Source organism: Leptopilina heterotoma, unplaced genomic scaffold, assembly GCF_015476425.1.
Source record: "Leptopilina heterotoma isolate Lh14 unplaced genomic scaffold, ASM1547642v1 Lhet_114, whole genome shotgun sequence".
Lineage (NCBI taxonomy): Eukaryota > Metazoa > Arthropoda > Insecta > Hymenoptera > Figitidae > Leptopilina > Leptopilina heterotoma.
The window spans coordinates 7,094,669-7,116,655 of record NW_025110833.1 but is presented as its reverse complement, the minus strand read 5'-3'; the positions used below and the strand labels follow the sequence as shown (position 1 = coordinate 7,116,655).

General features: G+C 20.6%; 1 protein-coding gene across 5 annotated transcripts in view; it reads right to left on the bottom strand.

The window, feature by feature from the left end:
- Positions 1 to 21,987, bottom strand: part of LOC122507295 (protein bric-a-brac 1-like) — a 603,721-nt gene that overhangs the window by 29,796 nt on the left and 551,938 nt on the right. For 3 of the 5 annotated variants that reach the window (XM_043619923.1, XM_043619914.1, XM_043619947.1), the window contains one exon: positions 11,547 to 11,604. In XM_043619923.1, coding sequence (XP_043475858.1) covers positions 11,547 to 11,604 — 58 coding nt within the window. Of the gene's footprint in view, positions 1 to 1,552; positions 2,139 to 11,546; positions 11,605 to 21,987 lie in introns of those variants that run through there. The other 2 variants (XM_043619930.1, XM_043619958.1) reach the window with 2 other exon arrangements.

The following is a 21,987-nucleotide window of genomic DNA, read 5'->3' as shown; positions in this document are numbered from 1 at the left end:
TCGTCTCAAGAATTCAATTATTTTTAAAAGTAATGTAATTCTCCACAAAAATTCAATTATGATCAAAAGTTTAAAAAAAATTCTCGTCAAAATTTTAATTATTTTTATAAATAATAAAATTCTTATCCGAAATTCAATTATTTTCAAAAAATGTAATAAATTTCTTGGCAAAATTTCAATTATTTAAAAAAATTTTCCTCAATTCAATGATTTTCAATATCTACTATTTTAATAAAATTTGCTAAATGAATTCAATTATTTCAAACAAATTTTGATAAAATTCTACGAAAGCAATTAATTATTTTCATAAATTATAAAAATATCACAGGAATTCAATTATTTACAAATTTGTTATAAATTTCTTCGTAATAATTCAATTATTTTCATAAACTATACAAATTTTTACAGGAATTCAATTATTTTCGTAAATAATAAAATTCTTTTTAGAAATTCAATTATTTCCATAAATAATAAAATTCTTTTTAGGAATTCAATTATTTCCATAAATAATTATATTCTTTTCAGGAATTCAATTATTTCTATTATTTTTATCTATTTCAATTATTTTTGATTCAATTTTTAATCGAATTCCTCGAAAAAATGTAATTATTCTTAAAAATTTTATTAAAATTCGTCGAAAAAATTTAATGATTTAAAAATTTATTGATAAAATTCTTTGTGAACAATAAATTTTTAGAAACATTTAATTATTCAATAAATTATTTATTTTTATATTTAAAAATTCTTAAAAATAAAGAAAGAATTAAATGAATAATTGAATTCTCGTAGAATTTTCTAATAAATATTGATTTAAAAATGGATTTCAGTAAAAATTTTAGATAATAATTGAACATTAAACCTATTATATCGTAAATTTTTAGAAATAATTTAATTTTGAATAGGTTTCAAATTAAAATCTTTGAAAATCTGAATTTTTCATACTTTTAATTAATAATTCTGCGCAGAATTAATTCTTTTGAGAAAGTTTAACTGAATTTTTGTAAAAATTATTTCACGTTTTTATTTTCTAATATATAATTAATTAAACAATTTCCGAATAAACTAAATTTTGCATAAAATTGAATTGTAAAGAAATGAAATTGAAAATTATTAAAAAACTTTTTTAAAAATTATTCAAAATTATTGATTTGAAGGAAAACTTGTTAAAAATTCTAAAAAATAATAATTGAATGGAAGTGATGAAAATAATTTTGAATATGTTACAGCAACTATATTCTTTATATTCTTTTTTCAACTATATATTATTTTTATAATATAAAATAATGATTTTATCACTCGATCATGTTTAATTATTATAAAATATTCTTCAAAATTATTATTGAATGAAGGTTTGAATTTGAATATTTTCGAGAAATTTCAATTCATGGGGAAAAATAATTATGATTAAATATTAATTTTATTTTATTTAAAATTTTGTCTGGAAATCAGAGAAAAGTGAGGGAAAAACAAAATTAAATTTTTGTAGCAACACTGTTTTAATTTTTCAATCATTATTAATTTTTAATTCGTTTTAATATTTTTTAATGTTTTATTTTATATTTTATTTTGAGCGTTTTAATAATTTTTTTTGTATTAAATTTTTCTCAATGCTTTAAAGTTTAAATTTGTAATTTTTGAAACAAAAAAATGTTTTTTCTTCATTATCAAATTGGAATAGATAGAGTGAATTTTTTTTTAGAAAGGTCATTCATGTTCGTTCTCATCATTGAAATAAAGTGAAACTATTGAATGTTTTTTGCAAAATGCCCACCACCAGCGAAAACCAGAGAGACCAGTGAACATAAAATTTGGATCTCTCTCGCGACGAATTTTCTCGACGAAATTGAGTATTGTATTGAGGGATTTTTTCGTTCGTCGATTATAAGGATGAATGCTGGTGTCGCAGCAAAATTCAAGAACAGCTGATTCATCGCTGGCATTGAGACCAGCTTCCTCGAGGACCATCATTCTTTTTGATTTGCCAAGGATGTTGTCGTAGAGTGTGCCCTTTGGAATTCCATATTTTGTTGAGGCTTGAGTAAAGCGCATTTTCTGCGTGACTACTGCCTCGATCGCCTCCTGGAGATCGTGTCTGGTCCAGGTCGGTGCCTTCAGCTTCAGCAGGTTCGAGTAGTCAGCTAAAAATTAGCAGATACCTATCTCGAATTCTTCGGTTTTTTTTAAATTACCCCCTCCCCCACCTTTTATTTATTTACATTTCTGCTTTTTATAACAGTTCTATAATTATTATTTATTCCCGAGACCCATTCGACTCTAGTATTTAATTACTCAAGTGTAATGGAAGCTTAATTAAACATTCCATTAGTGAAAGCTTTTCTTTAGAGAATATTAGTTTTGCAAGAAAATACCTACTTTGAATTTCATTTTTTTTTTTCATGAAAGTTTATTTCTTAATTTCTATAGAAAGAGGGGTGAAATATGCATTCTCAATTTTTCAGGTGCATTAATACAGAAAATTTTGTTTATAATAAAAGTTTCTTTGAAAGTGTATTTTGAACAAGATTTTGATTACTTTCGATTTTTTCAGAATGGATACAAATTTTAAAGTTTGTTTTTGTATTATTAACTATAATAATCGTCTTATTCATTCTTTCATTCTGTCCACACCTGAAGTTAGTTTTTGTTTATTCTTTTGTTTTGTTTCTTTAAAAAAAAAATTGTTTTGACAAATCAAAAATATGCAGGTATTTTTTCATGATTCATAATAAAATAATATTAGAAATTAGAAAATTTAAAAGAAAATGATGATTAACAAATGAAAAATTTACCCATTTTGTTTATTATATGCTTTTTTTATAACAAATTTCGTTTGACTGATCTAAATTATGCAAATTTTTCTCTCGTTTATTTATAAAAAATAGAAAATTTGTTAAAAAATTATGATTAAGAAATAGTAAAAACATTACATATTCCCGTTTCTTAATATTTTTGTAGAAAATTTTCATATTTTCATAAGGGAATAATTTACATTATTTCAATTTTTTAATTACAATTGTTTTAATAAAATTCAAAGTTTTTTTTTAAATAAACGAAACAAATGTTTATAAATTCTATTTATCAATTACAAATTTTCATTGAAAATTAAAATTTTTGAATTTTAAGAAAATAAAGGAAAAAATAAATTAAAAATTTATGAAAATAATTGAATTATTGCGAAGAAATTTATAAAAAATTGTAAATAATTGAATTCCTGTGGAATTTTTAATATTTTTGATAATAATTAAATGTTTGTGTACGATTTTATTAAATTTTTTTTTTAATATTTGAATTTTAAAATTTTTCTTTGAAAATTTTATTAAAAAAGTAGATATTGAAAATAATTGAAATTAGGACAAGAATTTTATTGTCATTTTTGAAAATAATTGAACTTTTGGGAAAAATTTTGTTATTTACAAAGATAATTGGGATTTTGACGAGAATTTTTTTTTAATTTTAAATATAATTGAATTTTATGAGAAGAATTTTATTACTTTTGAAAATAATTGAATTTCTGCAATAAATTATTTGCAATTTTTCCAAAATTAAATTATTTTAGTGTTTTCAACTAAAATTTGAATTTAAAATTTTTAAATTCTATTATTTTTAAAATTGATAAAAAATATAAAAAAATAACAGTTACTATTATTTCGTAATAAAAAGATTTAAATTTTTCTATGAAATAATATTGAATGTAAAATGGAATTTTGTTTAAAAATCGAATTCCGACATCAGGCGCCAAGTGTAATTAAAAATTAAATTATAATTGATTACGATGATATTTATTTTTGAAGAAATAATAATTAAATTTAAATTCGCGCAATGAAAATAATAATTTAATTGAGAATTTAAAAAAAGCAAGTAGACATTTATTTCAATTTAGAATTAATTACACATTAATCTAAATTAAATTTAATTAAACGAAATTTAAACTTTGATTAATTTAGGCTTAATTGCATTTGAATTTACTTTAATTTAAGTTTAATTAGATTACAATGGAATTTAATGTACAACTGACGAGGAGAGTTTCATTAAAGTTCAATTTAATGTGCCATTCAATTGAATTTATTTTACTTATGGTAGTTTCTCGTAAGAATTTATTCGTTCTGATGGAATAGTATATATGTATTTTTCTACTTAAAAAGCTGGACATTTTGTCTGACTATAGTGACTTTTTCCACTTAAATTCTCTTTTCACTGTTCATTTCAAATTGTTTCGAAAGAATTTTTATTCAACGAGTTATTTTTTTTTCTATTAACTTAATTAAATTTGATCTTGAGAGAAACTTTTTGTATTTTGCCATCGAATTTTTAGAAATAATGATAATTTTTATATTAATTTAATAAAAAATTAATTTTATTAGTTAATATATTTTAGTTATCAATTTATCATTTTAATTCAATAATTATATTACTTAATTTAATAAAACTAGTAAAAGAATTGTTAATTATTTAATTTGAATAATTTCAGATTCAAAGTTTGAAAAAATTCAATTATTAACTAATTTACTAATTTATAATTTTTGTTTATTAATTTCAATAATTTTAATAAAATTCTTCGCAAGAATTCAATTATTTTTATAAATGATAGCATTCTTCGTAAGAATTGAAATTTTTTTTTATAAATATTAAATTTTTTTAAATAGAATTTTAATAAAATCCTTCCAAAGAAATCAATTATTTTTTAAATGGTAAAAATTTTTTCGCAAAAATTCAATTATTTTCTAAAAAATTTCACGAAGGAATTCAATTTTTTTTCTTAATTCGTCATAACATTTTTCAAAAGAATTCAATTATTTTCTAAAAAATTTTACGAACGAATTCAATTTTGTTCTTCGATAGAAAATATTTTAAAAGAATTCAATTCTTTTCTAAATTTTTAATAAATCCTTCCAAACAATTCAATTATTTTTTTAAATGGTAAAAATTTTTAGCAAAAATCCAATTATTTTCAAAAATATTTCATGAAAGAATTCAATTTTTTTTAATTCGTTATAAAATATTTCAAAAGAATTCAATTATTTTCAAAAATATTTCAAGAAAGAATTCAATTTTTTTCTTAATTCGATATAAAATATTTCAAAAGAATTCAATTATTTTCTTAATTTGATATAAAATATTTCAAAAGAATTCAATTATTTTCTAAAATTATAATAAATTCTTCGAAACAATTCAATTATATTTATAAATAGTAAAATTTTTTGCAAATATTTAATTATTTTCAAAAAAAAAAAAAAAATTCACAAAAAAATTCAATTTTTTTCTTAATTTGTTATAAAATTTTTCAAAAGAATTCAATTGTTTTCTAAAATTTTAATAAAAATTCAATAATTAAATTTTTAATTTCAATTACCTATTAATAAACACAATTATTTTAAGTACTTGAAAGAAATTGTTCATAAAATTGAATTATTTAAAAAAATTTTAAAGATACTCCATTATTTAAAAAAATTCAAAGCAAATTTTCAAAAAGAATTTAATTAGAATTATCAAAAATTTAAACATACTTCTTCACAAGAATTTAATTATTTTCAATACAATAATTTTAATAAAATTTCTCGAAATAATTTAATTATTTTCAAATTTTTCGATAAATACTAAGCAAGAATTCAAGGATTTTCAATAAATTAATTTTATTAATTAAATTATTATTAATTAAATTTTAAAATTGAAAATATTTAAAAGGAAAAATTATTAAAAAAGTTACGAAACAAAAAAGCAAACAATTAACTTCAAACTGCGAACAGATTACTGGAATACAATGATTATTACTACAGATTATTATAAAATTAATACTCCATTGACATAAAAGATTTTTTTTTTTGTTCGAAAATTAATCAAAATTTTTAGCTTGAAAATTAATAGTTATTTTCAAAAAAGTTAATAAAAATTCTTGTTAAAATTAATTTAATTTTTAAAATAAGAAAAAAAATTTCTGTATTTATGTTGTAAATAATGCTTTTCTGTATTAATGCGTAATCTGAGAAATTTGTTCACGATTAGAAGATCCGGAAAGTGTCAGTAAAATTCTCGTTGCGTGTTGTGTGACCGCGAGAGTTCCACCCAGAGTCGCGCACGTACAGAGTAATTAACGCCGCTTATATACGTCGCAATTTATGCTTTGACGCGCGTTACAAACGTTTTAAAGCCTGCTTTCCAACGGTCAAGTATCAGCTTACGAACCATGTATTACCCACGATTAGCTGACACGAGAGACGGTGGTTTTTCTTCGATACTTAATGCTTTCTCTCTCTCTCTCTCCTCTCTCTTTCTCTCCATGCTTTCATGTAATTCTTTGATTTTCAAAATTAAAAAGTAACATACAATTTTTTTTTCTTTTTTTCTCTCTTCAAAAAAGCACAGGAAACGTAAAAGAAATAAATAAAAAAATAAAAAATAAAAATAATAAAAAATAAATAAATAAAAAATAAATTAAACTGGTAAATAATTTTATTTCTGAGGGAAGAAATTTAGTTCGAAAGAAAAACCACAAACGAAAAAAAATTTTATATTTTTTCTTTGTTTGTAGTTTAATTGCAAATAAGAATTATTATTGCTTTGATTCAGAGAAATTTTGATTATAAGTTTTCTTTAACTGAGAAAAATTTGCATTTAAATTGAAAGAAAGTTTTTTTGCCAAACAATTTTTTTGGAAAAAAAAATTTTTTCTCTTGGTACAAAAATGGATAACTTGTTATAAATTTTATATTACATAATTAAGTTTTATAGAATTTTTTTTTCTGATAATTACTTTCAGACGTATTATATTGTCCGAAGATTTTTAATTAACTCATAAGAAAGAAATGATTTTCCCGAGCCTAAAAACAGACTTTATTGATACTTCTTCTCCCTTGGAAAAATAATCTCTCTCCCTGAAACCATAGAACGAAACGAAACCAAAGAAAGAGAAGGAAAAAAAGAAAGTAATTAAATTCTTCGAATAAAGAACTTGGAACGCAAAGAGCAACTTTAACTGCTATTTTTCTTACAAATAAATTAAGAAACATTTGCAAATAATCACTATATATAATATTTATTTAGAAAATCGTAAAACTCGTGGAAAAATCAATAAATATAAAGTTTTATTATATAAAAGAAAAGAGAGCAGCAGTGGAAATAATATTTCCGTTAATTTCAAATTGATGAAAAGTAATTTAATTATAAATTTCTGCAATTTAATGTTAAATTATTCCTGCAATTATTATTTAATTTTGAATTTATTTTAATTGTGCTTAGAGATAAAATTAATTTTATATTTTATTATTCTGACTCCGATTTTCAGTGGGGAAAATTTAATTCACAATTTAAATTTAATCTCCAATTATTTTCTAAACTTAACTTTTAGTTGGTACTTTAATTAAATTTAAAGTCAATTTAATCTAACCTTAGTTAAATTAAATTTGACCTCTTAGATTTAATTAAGTTTACTTGAAATTAGGTTTTATTAAATTTAAGATTAATTTTAGTTTGTTTCGAAATTTTTGTCGAATTTTCTGTTTTTAGAAAATACGGTGATGATGAATTTTTATTTTATGCTTTTATTTTGTTTGTATTTTGAAAATAATTTTATTCTTAAATATCAATTTAAATTTAAATTAAAATTAGACCTATCAATTTATATTTCTAATCGTTATTATCAACTTTTGTATATTATTTTTTTTCTTTTCATGCAAATTAATTTTATTACTTTTTTTCTACATGGTTTTGGAAAATAATTCACTTTTGCTTATTTTTAACAAAAAAAATAGTGATTCCTGATATTTATATTTAATTTGCAAACTGTACTTGTATAGAAAAATATAAAATAAGTTTCACAATTTTGTAACTTAAAAACTTAAATTTTAAAATTTCTGCGCATTTTTCTCAGTTTTTACTACATTTTCGGAGGAAATATTCCAACGGCTAAAATAAATTTTTACTATTTTTCTAATTTAATTCGAAAATTAAGTACTAAATAGTAAATTAATAGTAATGAATAGTAAAATAATATAAATAAATAATAAAATAACAGTAAGGAATAGTAAAATTTACTCCAGAAGTAGTAAAAATTATTTACAAATTATTCTCATAAATCATTATTATTAGAATTTAGCAAAGAAATTCAATTATTTTATAACTTTTGCTACACTTTATTTATTACAATTTAAATATTATTTTCAATACATTTTTAATTGAATTTCTTCAAAAAATTGAATTATTTTCATAAATAATGAAATTCTTTGTAACAATAGAATTTTTTCAAAATAATTTTCATAAAATTCTTCGTAGAAATTTAATTAATTTAAAAATTTGTCAAAATTCAATTATTTTCAATGTCTACTATTTCAAAAAAATTTTACAAAAGAATTCAATTATTTATAAAGAAATTTTAATAAAATTCGTCTCAAGAATTCAATTATTTTCAAAAGTAATGTAATTCTTCGCAGAAATTCAATTATGTTCAAAAATATTAAAAAATTCTTGTCAAAATTTCAATTATCTTTATAAAAAAAAAATTTTTTCTCCAAAATTCAATTATTTTTAAACATTTTAACAAAATTCTTGTGAAAATTTCAATTATCTTTATAAAAAAATAAAATTCCTCTCCGAAATTCAATTATTTTCAAAAATTCAATTATTTTAAATACTTTTGCTACACTTTATTTATTACAATTTAAATATTATTTTCAATACATTTTTAATTGAATTTCTTTAAAAAATTGAATTATTTTCATAAATAATGAAATTCTTTGTAACAATAAAATTTTTTTGAAAATAATTTTTATAAAATTCTTTGTAGAAATTTTATTAATTTCAAAAATTTGTCAATATTCAATTATTTACAATGTCTACTATTTCAATAAAAATTCACCAAAGAATTCAATTATTTAAAAAGAAATTTTAATAAAATTCGTCACAAGAATTCAATTATTTTCAAAAGTATAATTCTTCGCTGAAATTCAATTATGATTTATGGACAAAAGTTTTTAAAAAATTCTCTTCAAAATTTCAATTATCTTTATAAATAATAAAATTTTTCTCCGAAATTCAATTATTTTAAATACTATTTCTACAATTTATTTATTACAATTTAAGTATTAATTCCAATATATTTTTAATTAAATTTCTTCAAAAAATTGAATTTGTTTGATAAATAATGAAATTCTTTGCAACAATAAAATATTTTTCAAAATAATTTTCATAAAATTCTTCGTAGAAATTTAATTATTTTCAAAAATTTGTCAAAATTCAATTATTGTCAATGTCTACTATTTCAAAAAAATTTCACAAAAGAATATTGAATTATTTAAAAAGAAATTTTAATAAAATTCGTCTCAAGAATTCAATTATTTTCAAAAGTAATGTAATTCTTCGCAAAAATTCAATTATATTGAAAAGTTTAAAAAAAATTAGCGTCAAAATCTCAATTATCTTTATAAATAATAAAAATCCTTTCAATTATTTTTAAAAATTAAAATAAAATTCTTGGCAAAATTTCAATTATTTACTATTTTTATCAAAGTTCTCGAAAAATGAAATTATTCTTCAAAATTTTACTAAAATTTGTCAAGAGAATTAAATTATTTGAAAATTTTGTTTATAAAATTTTTTATGAAAATTCAATTTTAAGAAACATTTAATTATTTAATAAAATATTTATTTTCGTAGTTAAATAATTGAATTCTCGTAGAATTTTCTAATAAATATTGATTTTAAAATGAATTTTAGTTAAAATTTTAGATTATAATTGAATATTGAAAGCATTATAGTGTGGATTTTTAGAAATAATAGAATTTTCAAAAGGTTTCAAATTAAAATCTTTGTAAATTTAAACTTTTCATACTTTTAATTAAGAATTCTGTAGAATTAATTTTTTTCAAAAAGTTTAATGGAATTTTTTTTTTAATTATTTAGTTTTTAATTTCTAATATATTTAATTGAGGAATGTCAGAATAATTGAAATTTCATAAAATTAAATTGTAAACAAAAGAATTTGAAAATTCTCAAAGAACATTTTCGAAAATTTAAAAAAAAATTGAAGAATTTTAGTTGGAAATTCTAGAAGTGAATAATTGTAATGATGAAAATAATTTTTGAAGAATTTACAGTAACGAAGTAGCAAGTTTTAATTATTATAAGTTTTTGAATTTCAAATTTTTGATAATTTTAATTTCTATATGAAAAAATAAAAATGATTGAATATTTATTTAAAAATGAAGTTATTGATATTTTCGAATAATTTTCGTATTAAAAACCTGGAAATGAAAAAAATAATTAAATTTTAGAAATATTTAATTAGTTTAATCTGAATAATTTTTGTAATTAAATTTTCAAAGAGAAAATTCAAATATTTTAATTAGAATAATTTGTGAATTGTATGGAATAGAAAATTGAATTATTTTTGATTAAAATAATTTTAATTAAATTTTTAGAGTAATGTTACTAAAATATTTATTATAAATGAAGTTATTGATATTTTCGAATATTTTTCGTATTAAGAACCTTGATAAATTTTGTTTTGCAATCTGGAAAGTTGAGATTTTACTGTAAATTTTGTGTAACTTATTTTATCGTTTTGTTGACGACTATTAATTGAATTTAACTTGTTAAAAGAAATTTAGAGAAAAGAAAAATTAGAAAATGAAATATAAAAATTGTGGAGAAATATTTATAAGTTTCATAGGAAGAATCAAAAAGTCTTGGAAACATTCTATAAAGGTCGCTGTGCCTTTTCTTGTCCTCTTTCTTTCGTTTCCTCTTTGAATGGCGTGTTCAAAGCACAAATCGCGAGCGCATTGTTATCGGTGGCTATTAACTCTCCGCATAGTTTTCTTCGTTAATGTTAAACGCATTCCTGACTTTTATCGTGGCACCAAAGAATAATAAAGTTGTAGCCCGTTGCAAGTATAGCGGATTCGACGTCTCCATTTATTATACTTTTCCTATATCTCGCGATCATTTACCTTAGGTATTCATAAAACCAAAAAAAAAAAAAAAAGAAGGTATTATTCAAATAGCATTCAAACGCCACCGAGAAAATTGCACCCTAATTATTTTGATACAATTTTATTAAAACCAAAAAAGTATTTATTAAATCAAAATTTTTATTAAATTCAAAGAAAAAATGAGTAATCATTTTTTATTTGTACAATAAGATTTTAATTGAATTTAATATTAAATTTGCCTCGAAATTTGAAAGAATGTAAAAAAAATTAGACGCAACAGTGAATGCAATTTGAATTACCTTTTTTTGCCCGGATGTAAAAGAATTAAAAAAAAAAAATTTTTTTTTTTGTTTGCGTAAAAATCTCGCATTTATAAATATTAATATTATTTAAAATTAAATATTCCGAAATAGCGCAGGTATAAAATATACGTTTTGTGCGAAAAGAAAGATAATATGAAACTACAATAAATGTGTATATGAAATAATAAAAATGGTAATAATGCTCCGTAAATGCTGATGTCAAATTTCTCGGTTTTAATTTCCGCTTGTTTTACGAGCTCGGAAATCGAATCAAGCCACTGGAAATTCGAGAATGGACGTTGTAAAAATATTTAAAACTCACCTGCTATACTGGAGGTGGAGGCACCGAGCCAAGCGTGGGACGATTCCAACAACTTGGCCTGAAACAAAAAAAAAAACAGAATAATAAGGTTTTCAGTAATTTTGGAATTCTTATTTTCTATTTTTAATTATTTATTTTTATTTTGCATTCTGCCAGACGCAAATTTTTTCGTTTTCGACTTATTGATTAGAGTTTGTTTAGTTTATTTTTATCTTTTTCTTGCTTTTGTAATGTTTAACGAGAGTTTTTACCAATTTTTCGTTGAATTATTTCTTTTTGGGGATTGAAGAAAAATAAGGAGTATAGTAACTTTTACTATACAATTGAGTATATATAAGTATTACCAAAAAAAAATTGCCACAGAAATGTGCAAAAATTGCAAGCAGTTTGAATTTTATTTTTGTAAATTGTAAAAGTTACTTTATATTTCTTTCCATGTTGATATAGTTCGATTTTAATTTTTATTCTCCATTTCAAAATTTTTCCCAGTTCACATTCTGGAAAATGAACAAGAAAAATTTAATTAAAATTCTTTATAAATAAATAAAGCTAGAGAGAGAGAGAAAAGAATTAAACTTAAATTAAACTTTCATTTTTTTTTTGAAGAAAAAATTACTCGTAAAGTAATTTAAACTTCTATGGGTTTTTTTTGTGTAAAAAAAAGTTGTGCAATCGTTTTTTGTATAATCTACAGAAGAGTCGTAAAAAGAGTTCCTCTTTTTTCTTGTTTTTTTTTTCTTTCTTTTTTTTTTGGACCAACTGGAATATTAAAGATTGCGAGGCACTTTATTTGATAAAGGAGATTTGCTACTTTTTTCAGCAGACGAAACTATTTTTGTTATCCCGCAAAGTTTTCGCACAACACATTCGCAGAGAAACTTTCTACTGAATGTGGTATACAAATATGTACTGTGAAATTACTTCGCAATAACATAGCAATTCAAAAGTTGAACTCACGTGAGGAAAAATAAAGTTTCCAAACTAGTCTGATTCTAAAGAGTGATATTTGCAGTTTTAAGTTTGAAGGTTTTCTCGAATCGATTCAACAAAAAAAAAAAAAGAAGAAGAAGATCTAAAAATAATAATGTTATCATTTTTGAGAAGAAAAAAAAATGAGTTATGATAATGAAAAACATTATTATCTTTTGAAAAATGAGGAAGAAAGTAATAAAATCGAGGTATTTTTAGATAGACAATTGCGCTGTAAATCTTTTTTAGTTTCTTTTTCTTGAACGATTGTATTTTTTCGAAATTACTTTCTTATTTACTGTATTTTACAGGGCTCGGATTGTGCGACTTTTTCGACTTTTTTCTGAAAAAATGCGACTATAATCGACTTTTTCGAGATTTGTTTTAGTAAAATGCGAATAAAATTTTAAAAAATTTTTCTAAATTTAAAGTAAAAAGTTTGAGTCAAAAAAATGTTCTGTTACATTTATTTACAAATTTCTTTCAAATTTTTCGAAAACATCAATAACTTCTTTTTTAAATAAATATTTAATTATTATTTTTCCATAGGAATTAAAATTCTTCAAAAGATTCAAATTCAAAACTTTTTGAAATTAAACAACTTATAAAAAATTGTTATAAAATATGAAGAAATCGATCACTCCGAGTCTTCGACTCGGAGCAATCGATGTCTTCATGTTTTATAATAATTAAAAATAACCGAGTGATAAAATCATTATTTTATATTATAAGATTTTATAAATAAAAAAATTTTTTCATTATTGTTTATGAAAATTTTTTAATTATTTTTTATGCAAATAATTGAATTATTGGGAAGAAATTTATAAAACATTAGTAAGTAATTGAATTTTGTAGAAGAATGTTGATATTTACAAAAATAATTGAAATTTTAAGGAGAATTTTAAAAAAATTTTGAAAATAATTGAATTTCTGTGAAGAATTTTATTACTTTTGAAAAACATTGAATTTCTAGGATGAATTATATTAATTTTGGGCAAATAATTGAATTTCTGCGGAAAATTTTATTAAAAGTTATGAAAATAATTGAATTCTTGCAAAGATTTTTATTAATAATTGACAAAAATTTATTTCTTGTCAAAAATTCAATTAAATTTTTGCGAAGAATTTAATTAAAATTCCTTAAAATAATTAAACTTCCGCGAAGAAAATTTTGTTGATTATAAAAATAATTGAAATGTAGAGAATTGATTTGAAATTTTTGAAAGTAATTAAATTTTTTCAATGAAATTTAATTAAAATTTTTTATTAAAAATAATTCAATTTCTTATCATTAATTTAATCAAAATTTTTCAAAATAATTGAATTTCTTGAGAAAAATTTTAGTAATAATGGAAAATAATTGAATTCTTACGATAAATTTAATGAATTTTCGAAAATAATTGATGTCATGCGAAGAGTCCAATTTTTTTTTCGAAATTAATTCAATTCCTTTGAAGAATTTTATTAATTTATAAAAAAAAAATTACTGCCAAGAATTTTAAAGTTTTTTTTAAAAATAATTGAATTCTTGTAAAGAATTTTATTAATTTAAAAAAATAATTGAATTCCTGTGAATAATTTTATTAATTTTGGCAGATAATTGAATTTCTGCGTCGAATTTTATTAAACGTTTTGAAAATAATTGAATTATTGCAAATATTTTTATTAATATTTAAAAATAATTGAAATCATAAGAAGAAATTTTTTTTAAATTTGTGAAAATATAATTGAATTTTGCAAAGAATTTTATCAGAACTTTTGAAAATAATTGAATTTCTATGATGAATTTTATTATTTATAAAGATAATTGAAACTTTGACAAGAATTTAATTAAAATTCTTTGCAAATAATTGAATTTCAGAGAAGAATTTTATTATTCACAAAGATAATTGAAATTTTGAAGAGATTTTTTTTGTTTAATATTTAAAAGTAATTGAATTTTACAGAAGAATTTTGATATTTATAAACAAATTTGAAATTTTGAGGAGAATTTAAAAAAAGATTTTGAAAATAATTTGAATTTCTGTAAAGAATTTTCTTATTTTTGAAGATAATTGAATTTTGCAAAGAATTTTATTAGAACTTTTGAAAACAATTAAATTTTTATGATGAATTTTATTATTTAAAAAATTTTGAGGAAAAATTTAAAAAAGTTTTTGAATATAATTGAATTTCTGCGAAGAATTTTATTACTTTTGAAAATAATTGAATTTCAGAGAAGAATTTTATTATTTATAAAGATAATTGAAATTTTGACAAGAATTTTATTAAATTCTTTTTTAAATAATTGAATTTCGGAAAAGAATTTTATTATTTATAAAAATAATTGACGTTTTAAAGAGAATTTTACTTCAATTTAATTTTTTTTTTTTGCTACGTAGTATAAATTTAATTGATATAGTAATTAATTAAAAAAAATTTAACGAGGGGGTAAAATAAAATTTCTCAAAGGGGAAAACAAACACTCCTCATCTGGGAAATAGAATTGGAATTTTCCGTTGGACAATATTATATAAGATGATGGAAAATTCTGAATTGAAAAATAAAAAAGAAAGTTGACAATTGAGTTATTATAAAAGAAATTTTCCACCCACACTTTTCTTCCTTATATACCATTATTATTTCGCCCAGTGCGAAAACAAATATTGACAATTGTGAACAAATAAAAAGTGCATTCTCGCAAGTTTGCTAGGTACATCGGCATTATTGCGCTACCTCGGCAAACACCTCCTTTCGCCGAAAGGCACAGAAAAGAGAAATAGAGCGCGGATAGCTGTGAAAGAGAAAAGTAAATTTCATACAGAGTTGGATCAGAGTTGAGAAAAAAAAACAAAAAAAAAAAAGTCAAGTTAGAGAGAGAAAAGTCGAAGAAAGTGAAAATGAACGAGCCACGATTTTAAGCGACGGTAACGAGAGAGCTTCGCGGATGAAACCCTTAAAAATTAATTTGAAAAGTCGTTGTACGAGGAGAAGGATCAGTAAGAGGAGATATAGAGTGAGGGGGGGCAAAATGGAGAATAAGCGAAGTTCCTGGAAATACGGGATTGTATGCGAAAAATTTTGCGCAGGGAAAAAAACTTTTCAAATGAGCCAACTTTGAGTGTGTCTTTCGTTTTTAAACGGCCTCGTCTAGGCCCTTCTCGAAAATATCTCATATTAGCAAAGTTGTCGCTTTTTCGGGGCTCCTTTTTTTTCTCTCTCATATTGCCAAAGTACGCACACTTAAGACTCAAGGGATACTGGGAATTTTGAGTTTTACCTTTTCTCGCTTTATCCCTCCACTTAACTTTTTTTGGAGAATGTTAAAAATCTTCTCAAGAATGTAATTATTTTCAATAGAATTTTTAATAAAATTTTTTTGAAATAATTTAATTATTTTTCAAAGTTCTTAATAAAAGTCTTCAAAAATAAATCAATTCTTCTTAAAAAATTGTAAAAAAATTATTCCAAGAATAATTTAAAAATTAAATTGTAACAAAAGTTGTAGCAAAAGTTGCAACAAAATTCTTTCCAGAAATTCAATTATTTTTAAAAAAATTAAATAAAATTCTTCTCAGAAGAATTCAATCATTTTACAATACAATTTTAATAAAATTATTTGAAAATAATTGAATTATTTTTCAAAGTTCTAAAAAAAAATTCTGTAAAATGAATTCTTCTTAAAAATTTTTAATATAATTACTCCAAGAATTCAATTATTTGCAAAAGTTATAACAAAATTCTTATCAAGAATTCAATTATATTGAAAATAACAAAATTTCGTGCAAAAATTAAATTATTTTCAAAAAATTTAATAAAATTTTTTGAAAAAATTCAATTGGCTTCGTAAATCGCAAAATAACAAAATTTTTCGCAGACATTAAATTATTTTCAATTTAATAAAATTCTTCGAAAGAATTCAATTATTTTTATAAATAAATAAAATTCTTCAAAAGAATTTTCAATTCAATAATTCAATTATTTTTATAAACAATGAAACTCATCGCAGAATTTTCAAATAATTTTAATCGAATTGGTTCTAAAAAAATTAATTATTCTTAAAAATTTTATTAAAAAAATTTAAAATTCGTCGAAATAATTCTAATATTTAAAAAATTGTTGATAAAATTCTTTATGTGGAATTTTTATTAGAATATTTTCAGAGAATTCAATTATTTGAATACAAAAAAAATAATTTATTGAGTAATTGCATGTTTTTTAAAATTGAATTTTTATGAAGAATTTTAACAAAATTTTTAATAACAATTTGAATTCTTTCGGCGAATTTAAAAAAAAAATTGTAAGAATAAATGCAATTTTCTATCATTTTATTTAAAATTTTATAAAAATAATTGAAATTCTGCGATAAGTTTTGTTATTTATGAAAATAATTGAATTCTTGCAACGAATTTTATTAAAAAATTTTTTTAATAATTGAATTCCTGTGAATAATTTTATTTGTAAAAATAATTAAATTCCAGTGAAAAATATTATTATTTTATGAAAATAATTAATTTCTTGTGTGAGAATTTTATTCAAATTTTTTTAAATAATTGAATTTTTCAGAATTTTTAAAAACTTTTTAAAAATAATTAAATTCTATCTAGAAATTTCAATGGAAAATTGAAAATAATTGAAATCTGAGAAGGAATTGAAAAAAATTTTTCTTAAATAGTCGAATTCCTGTGAAAATGTTTATTTTTGAAAAAAATTGAATTTTTGGGAAGAATTTTATTAAAATTTCTTAAATAATTGAATTGCTTAGAAGAATTTTCTTTTTTACGAAAATAATTGAATTGTTTCGAAGAGTTTTACAAACATTTTTGACAATAATTGTATTTCTAGAAAAAATGTTGTATTTCTAGAAAATAATTGTATTCCATCACCGATTTTATTATAATTTTTCAAATTTATAAAGAATTTTATCAAAATTTTTAAAAATAATTGAATTCTCAAAAAAGAAAATAATTGATTTCTAACGAAGAATTTTATTCAAATTCTTTTAAATAATCTTCCTAATTCATAAATAACAAAATTCTTCGCAGAAATGAAATTATTTTCAAAACATTTAATAAAATTCTTCGAAAGAATTCAATTATTTTCATAAATAATAAAATTCTTTATGAGAATTATTTAATCAATTATTCAATAAATTATTTATTTTTCTATTTAAATAATTAAATTCTCGTAGAATTTTTTAATAAAAATTTATTTAAAAATTGAATTTTAGTTAAAATTGTAGAAAATAATTGAATATTAAAAGCCTGTATTTTTATAAATAATTGAAATTTGAAAAGGTTTTATTAAAATTCATCAAAGAAATTCAATTATTTTAAAAAGCCTTCCAATAATTTGTTTATTAGAATTTAAGTTTTATTGTCAATTTCACATTTTTAATTAAATTTCTTGAAAGAATTCCATTATTTTCAAAAGAAATAAAATTCTTCGCAGAAATTCAATTTCGGTTAAAAGTTTAAAAAAATTCTCTTTAAAATTTCATTTATCTTTATAAATAATAAAATTTTTCTCCAAAATTCAATTAATATTTTCAAAAATGTTTCTAAAATGTTAATAAAATTTTTGGCAAAATTGCAATTATTTTAAAAAACTTTTGTCAATTCAATCAAATTTTTTTTTTACTGAAATTCAATTATTTTTCATACAATTTTAATCTAATTTCTCGAAAAATGAAATTATTCTTCAAAATGTTATTAAAATTCGTCAAAAGAATTTTAAATACCATTTTAAAAATTTGTTGATAAAATTATTTATGAGAGTTGAATTTTAAACAACATTCAATTCTTCAATAAATTATTTATTTTTTGTATTTAAATAATTGAATTCTCGTAGAATTTTCTAATAAAAATTGATTTTGATAAAAATTGACTGACTCTTTGCTTTTTAAATTAGCAGATTTTACTAATAAATAGTCGTTTCTACTAATTTAATGGTAAAATTTACTAATTCAAAAGCAAAAAGTCAGACACTAATGCCAATTAGTAAACATTTTTATTTTTTACAAATTCAAATTTATGGAGAAAGTATTATAGTGTCAATTTTTAGTAATAATTGAATTTTGAAAAGGTTTCAAATTATAATCTTTGAATGTTTGAATTTTTCATACTTTTAACTGAAAATTGTGTAGATTTAATTTTTTTTAAAAAGTTTAATTTAATTTTTTAAATTTATTTGAAGTTTTATATTTTGTAATATATATTTAATTGAAGAATTTCCGAATATTTGAATAATCGATGAAATTTCGTAAAATTGAATTGTAAACAAAAGGATTTGATAAGTTAAAAAAAAATAAAAAATTATTAAAAATAATTAATTTAAAGAAGATTTTCAAGAAGTTGTATTTCTTTCTTTTGAGAAAAGAAAGTTTTTCGAAAAAATGGAATAAATGATTTTTGGAATGAAAAATAAAGGGGGACTGTAAACTGAGGGACAAAGTATTTTTATTTTTTTTTCTTCTTCTTTTTTGTAATGTAATTTGACCCACCTCTTGGGTGAGGCTTGAGGGGCGTTTGCATAACCGCCTTTTTTTTTTGCTCGTGATAAATATTTCAGACAGTGAAAATGTTTCTCGCTATATTTCTAAGTTGGGATTCGGCCCATATATATTACCAACTTTGTAGTATAAGTTTCACTTTGTCAAGAAGTCGGAATAGTTACGATACTTGAAACTTACTTCACTGGAATGTACATACATACATATTCGCGATTAAAAGTTCAATCAGGTGTATGAGAAAGTTTTTTTCTTCTTCTCGTTATATATGTTACCTTCGGGAATTTGTTTAAAAATTATTTTTTATCATCAATTTTAGTCAGATTATGAAAATATTCTATGTATAAAATTCTAAAATTCTAAAAATTTATAATTTCATCATTTATTTATTTTTTATTCTTTTTATCGTATTTTTTACTTTTTGTACTTTATTTACTATTTATATGTTTTTAATCTCTTTTTTCCTTTTATTTTTTTTTACATTTTTTTATACTTTATTAATTAATAATAATAGAGTTGAAATTATCGATCACCCTGAGTCATATTATTAATTAATCTTTTATTTTTTATCTTATTTATTTTTTTACTTTTTTATATATTATCCACTTTTTTTCATCTTATTAGAGGGTGGAAAATCGAAAAAAAAGTAATTATATGGGAGTGTATTATTTCGATGTCATGTGAAATCATTTTTTCTGAGGGATCGAATGCAATGTCCATCAAAAAGGCGGGTAGAATGTGCATTTTATGTATATGGTATATGTATATATATAGAGAGAGAGAGATGGGGGTGGGGAAAAAAAATTGAAGTGGTAATTTTTTTTTCCACGGATGAGACAACGACGACGATGATGACGAACTAGAAAGATCGAGGGGGTGGAATTAGTTGGTCCCTCGCAATTTTCTCGTCAATGCATACGTCAACTGTAACCGCGCGTAACAATAAGGGATATTCTCGACGATATGCACAACGTTCGGAGGACACGAAACAATGAATAATACACACATCGCACTACTTTCGTGATATGCACTTTATGGTCCATGTTTTTTCTCTCCTATTCTGCCTGGACTTACTGCACTTTTTTGATAACTACTATTTGCAATTTTTTCCTCAAATGGAGAGCATACAAAACTTTGTTCTTTTGCTTAAAAAAAAATTCACGAAAATTGAAAATGCGGAGTTATCTTTATTTTTTTTTGTTTCTTCTTTTTTTTTTGACTATTTATTTGTTTTTTCTCTGGTTGATTAGTTGGTTATTTTGCTTAATTCAGATTTTTATATACTCGCTTTAGTATTTTAGTTTCAAAAGGTCGCGAATTGTATAAATAATAAATATAATTGCAATTCGTTCACTATTAAATTATTTTCATAAATTATTATTCAATTATTTTCATAAATAATAACATTTTTTACAGGGATTAAATTATTTTCATAACTACATAATAACGCTCATCGCAGACTTTCAATTATTTTTAATTTTTAATACAATTTTAATAGAATTCCTCGAAAAATGTAATTATTCTTAAAAATTTTATTAAAATTCAGCAAAGAAATTCAATTATTTTAAAAACTTTTGCTACAATTTATTTATTACAATTTAAGTATTGTTTTCAATACATTTTCAATTAGATTTCTTCAAAAAATTGATTTATTTTCATAAATAATGAAATTCTTTGTCAAAATAAAATTTTTTTTAAAAATAATTTTCATAAAATTCTTCGTAGAAATTTAATTAATTTCAAAAATTTGTCAAAATTCAATTATTTTCAATGTCTACTATTTCAATAAAATTTCACAAAAGAATTGAATTATTTAAAAAGAAATTTGAATAAAATTCGTCTCAAGAATTCAATTATTTTCAAAAGTATTATAATTTTTTGCAGAAATTCAATTATGTTAAAAAATTTTTAAAATTCTTGTCAAAATTTCAATTTTCTTTATAAAAAAAAAATTTTTCTCCAATATTCAATTATTTTTAAGCATTTGAACAAAATTCTTGTGAAAATTTCAATTATAAAAAATAAAATTCCTCTCCGAAATTCAATTATTTTCAAAAATTCAATTATTTTAAATACTTTTTCTACAATTTATTTATTATAATTTAAGTATTATTTTTAATCCATTTTCAATTAAATTTCTTCAAAAAAATTGAATTATTTTCATAAATAATGAAATTCTTTGTAAGAAAAAAATTTTTTTAACAATAATTTTCATAAAATTCTTGGTAGAAATTTAATTGATTTAAAAAATTTGTCAAAATTCAATTATTTTCAATGTCTACTATTTCAATAAAATTTCACAAAAGAATTTAATTATTTAAAAAGAAATTTTAATAAAATTCGTCTCAAGAATTTAATTATTTTCAAAATTATTATAATTCTTCGCAGAAATTCAATTATGTTCAAAAATTAAAAAAAATTCTTGTCAAAATTTCAATTATCTTTATAAATAATAAAATTTTTCTCCAAAATTCAATTATTTTTAAACATTTTAACAAAATTCTTGTGAAAATTTCAATTATTTACAATTTTCATCAAATTTCTCGAAAAATGAAATTATTCTTAAAAAATTTACTAAAATTTGTCAAGAGAATTAAATTATTTAAAAATTTTGTTTATAAAATTCTTTATGGAAATTTAATTTTAAGAAACATTTAATTATTTAATAAAATATTTATTTTTGTAGTTAAATAATTGAATTCTCATAGAATTTTCTAATAAATATTGATTTAAAAATGAATTTCAGTTAAAATTTGAGGTTAAAGTTGAATATTGAAATCATTGTAGCTTGGATTTTTAGAAATAATGGAATTTTCAAAAGGTTTTAAAATTAAAATCTTTGTAAATTTGAACTTTTCATACTTTTAATTAAGAATTCTGTAGAATTAATTTTTTTCAAATAGTTTAATGGAATTTTTTTTTAATTATTTAGTTTTTAATTTCTAATATATTTAATTGAGGAATGTCTCCGAGTCTTCGACTCGG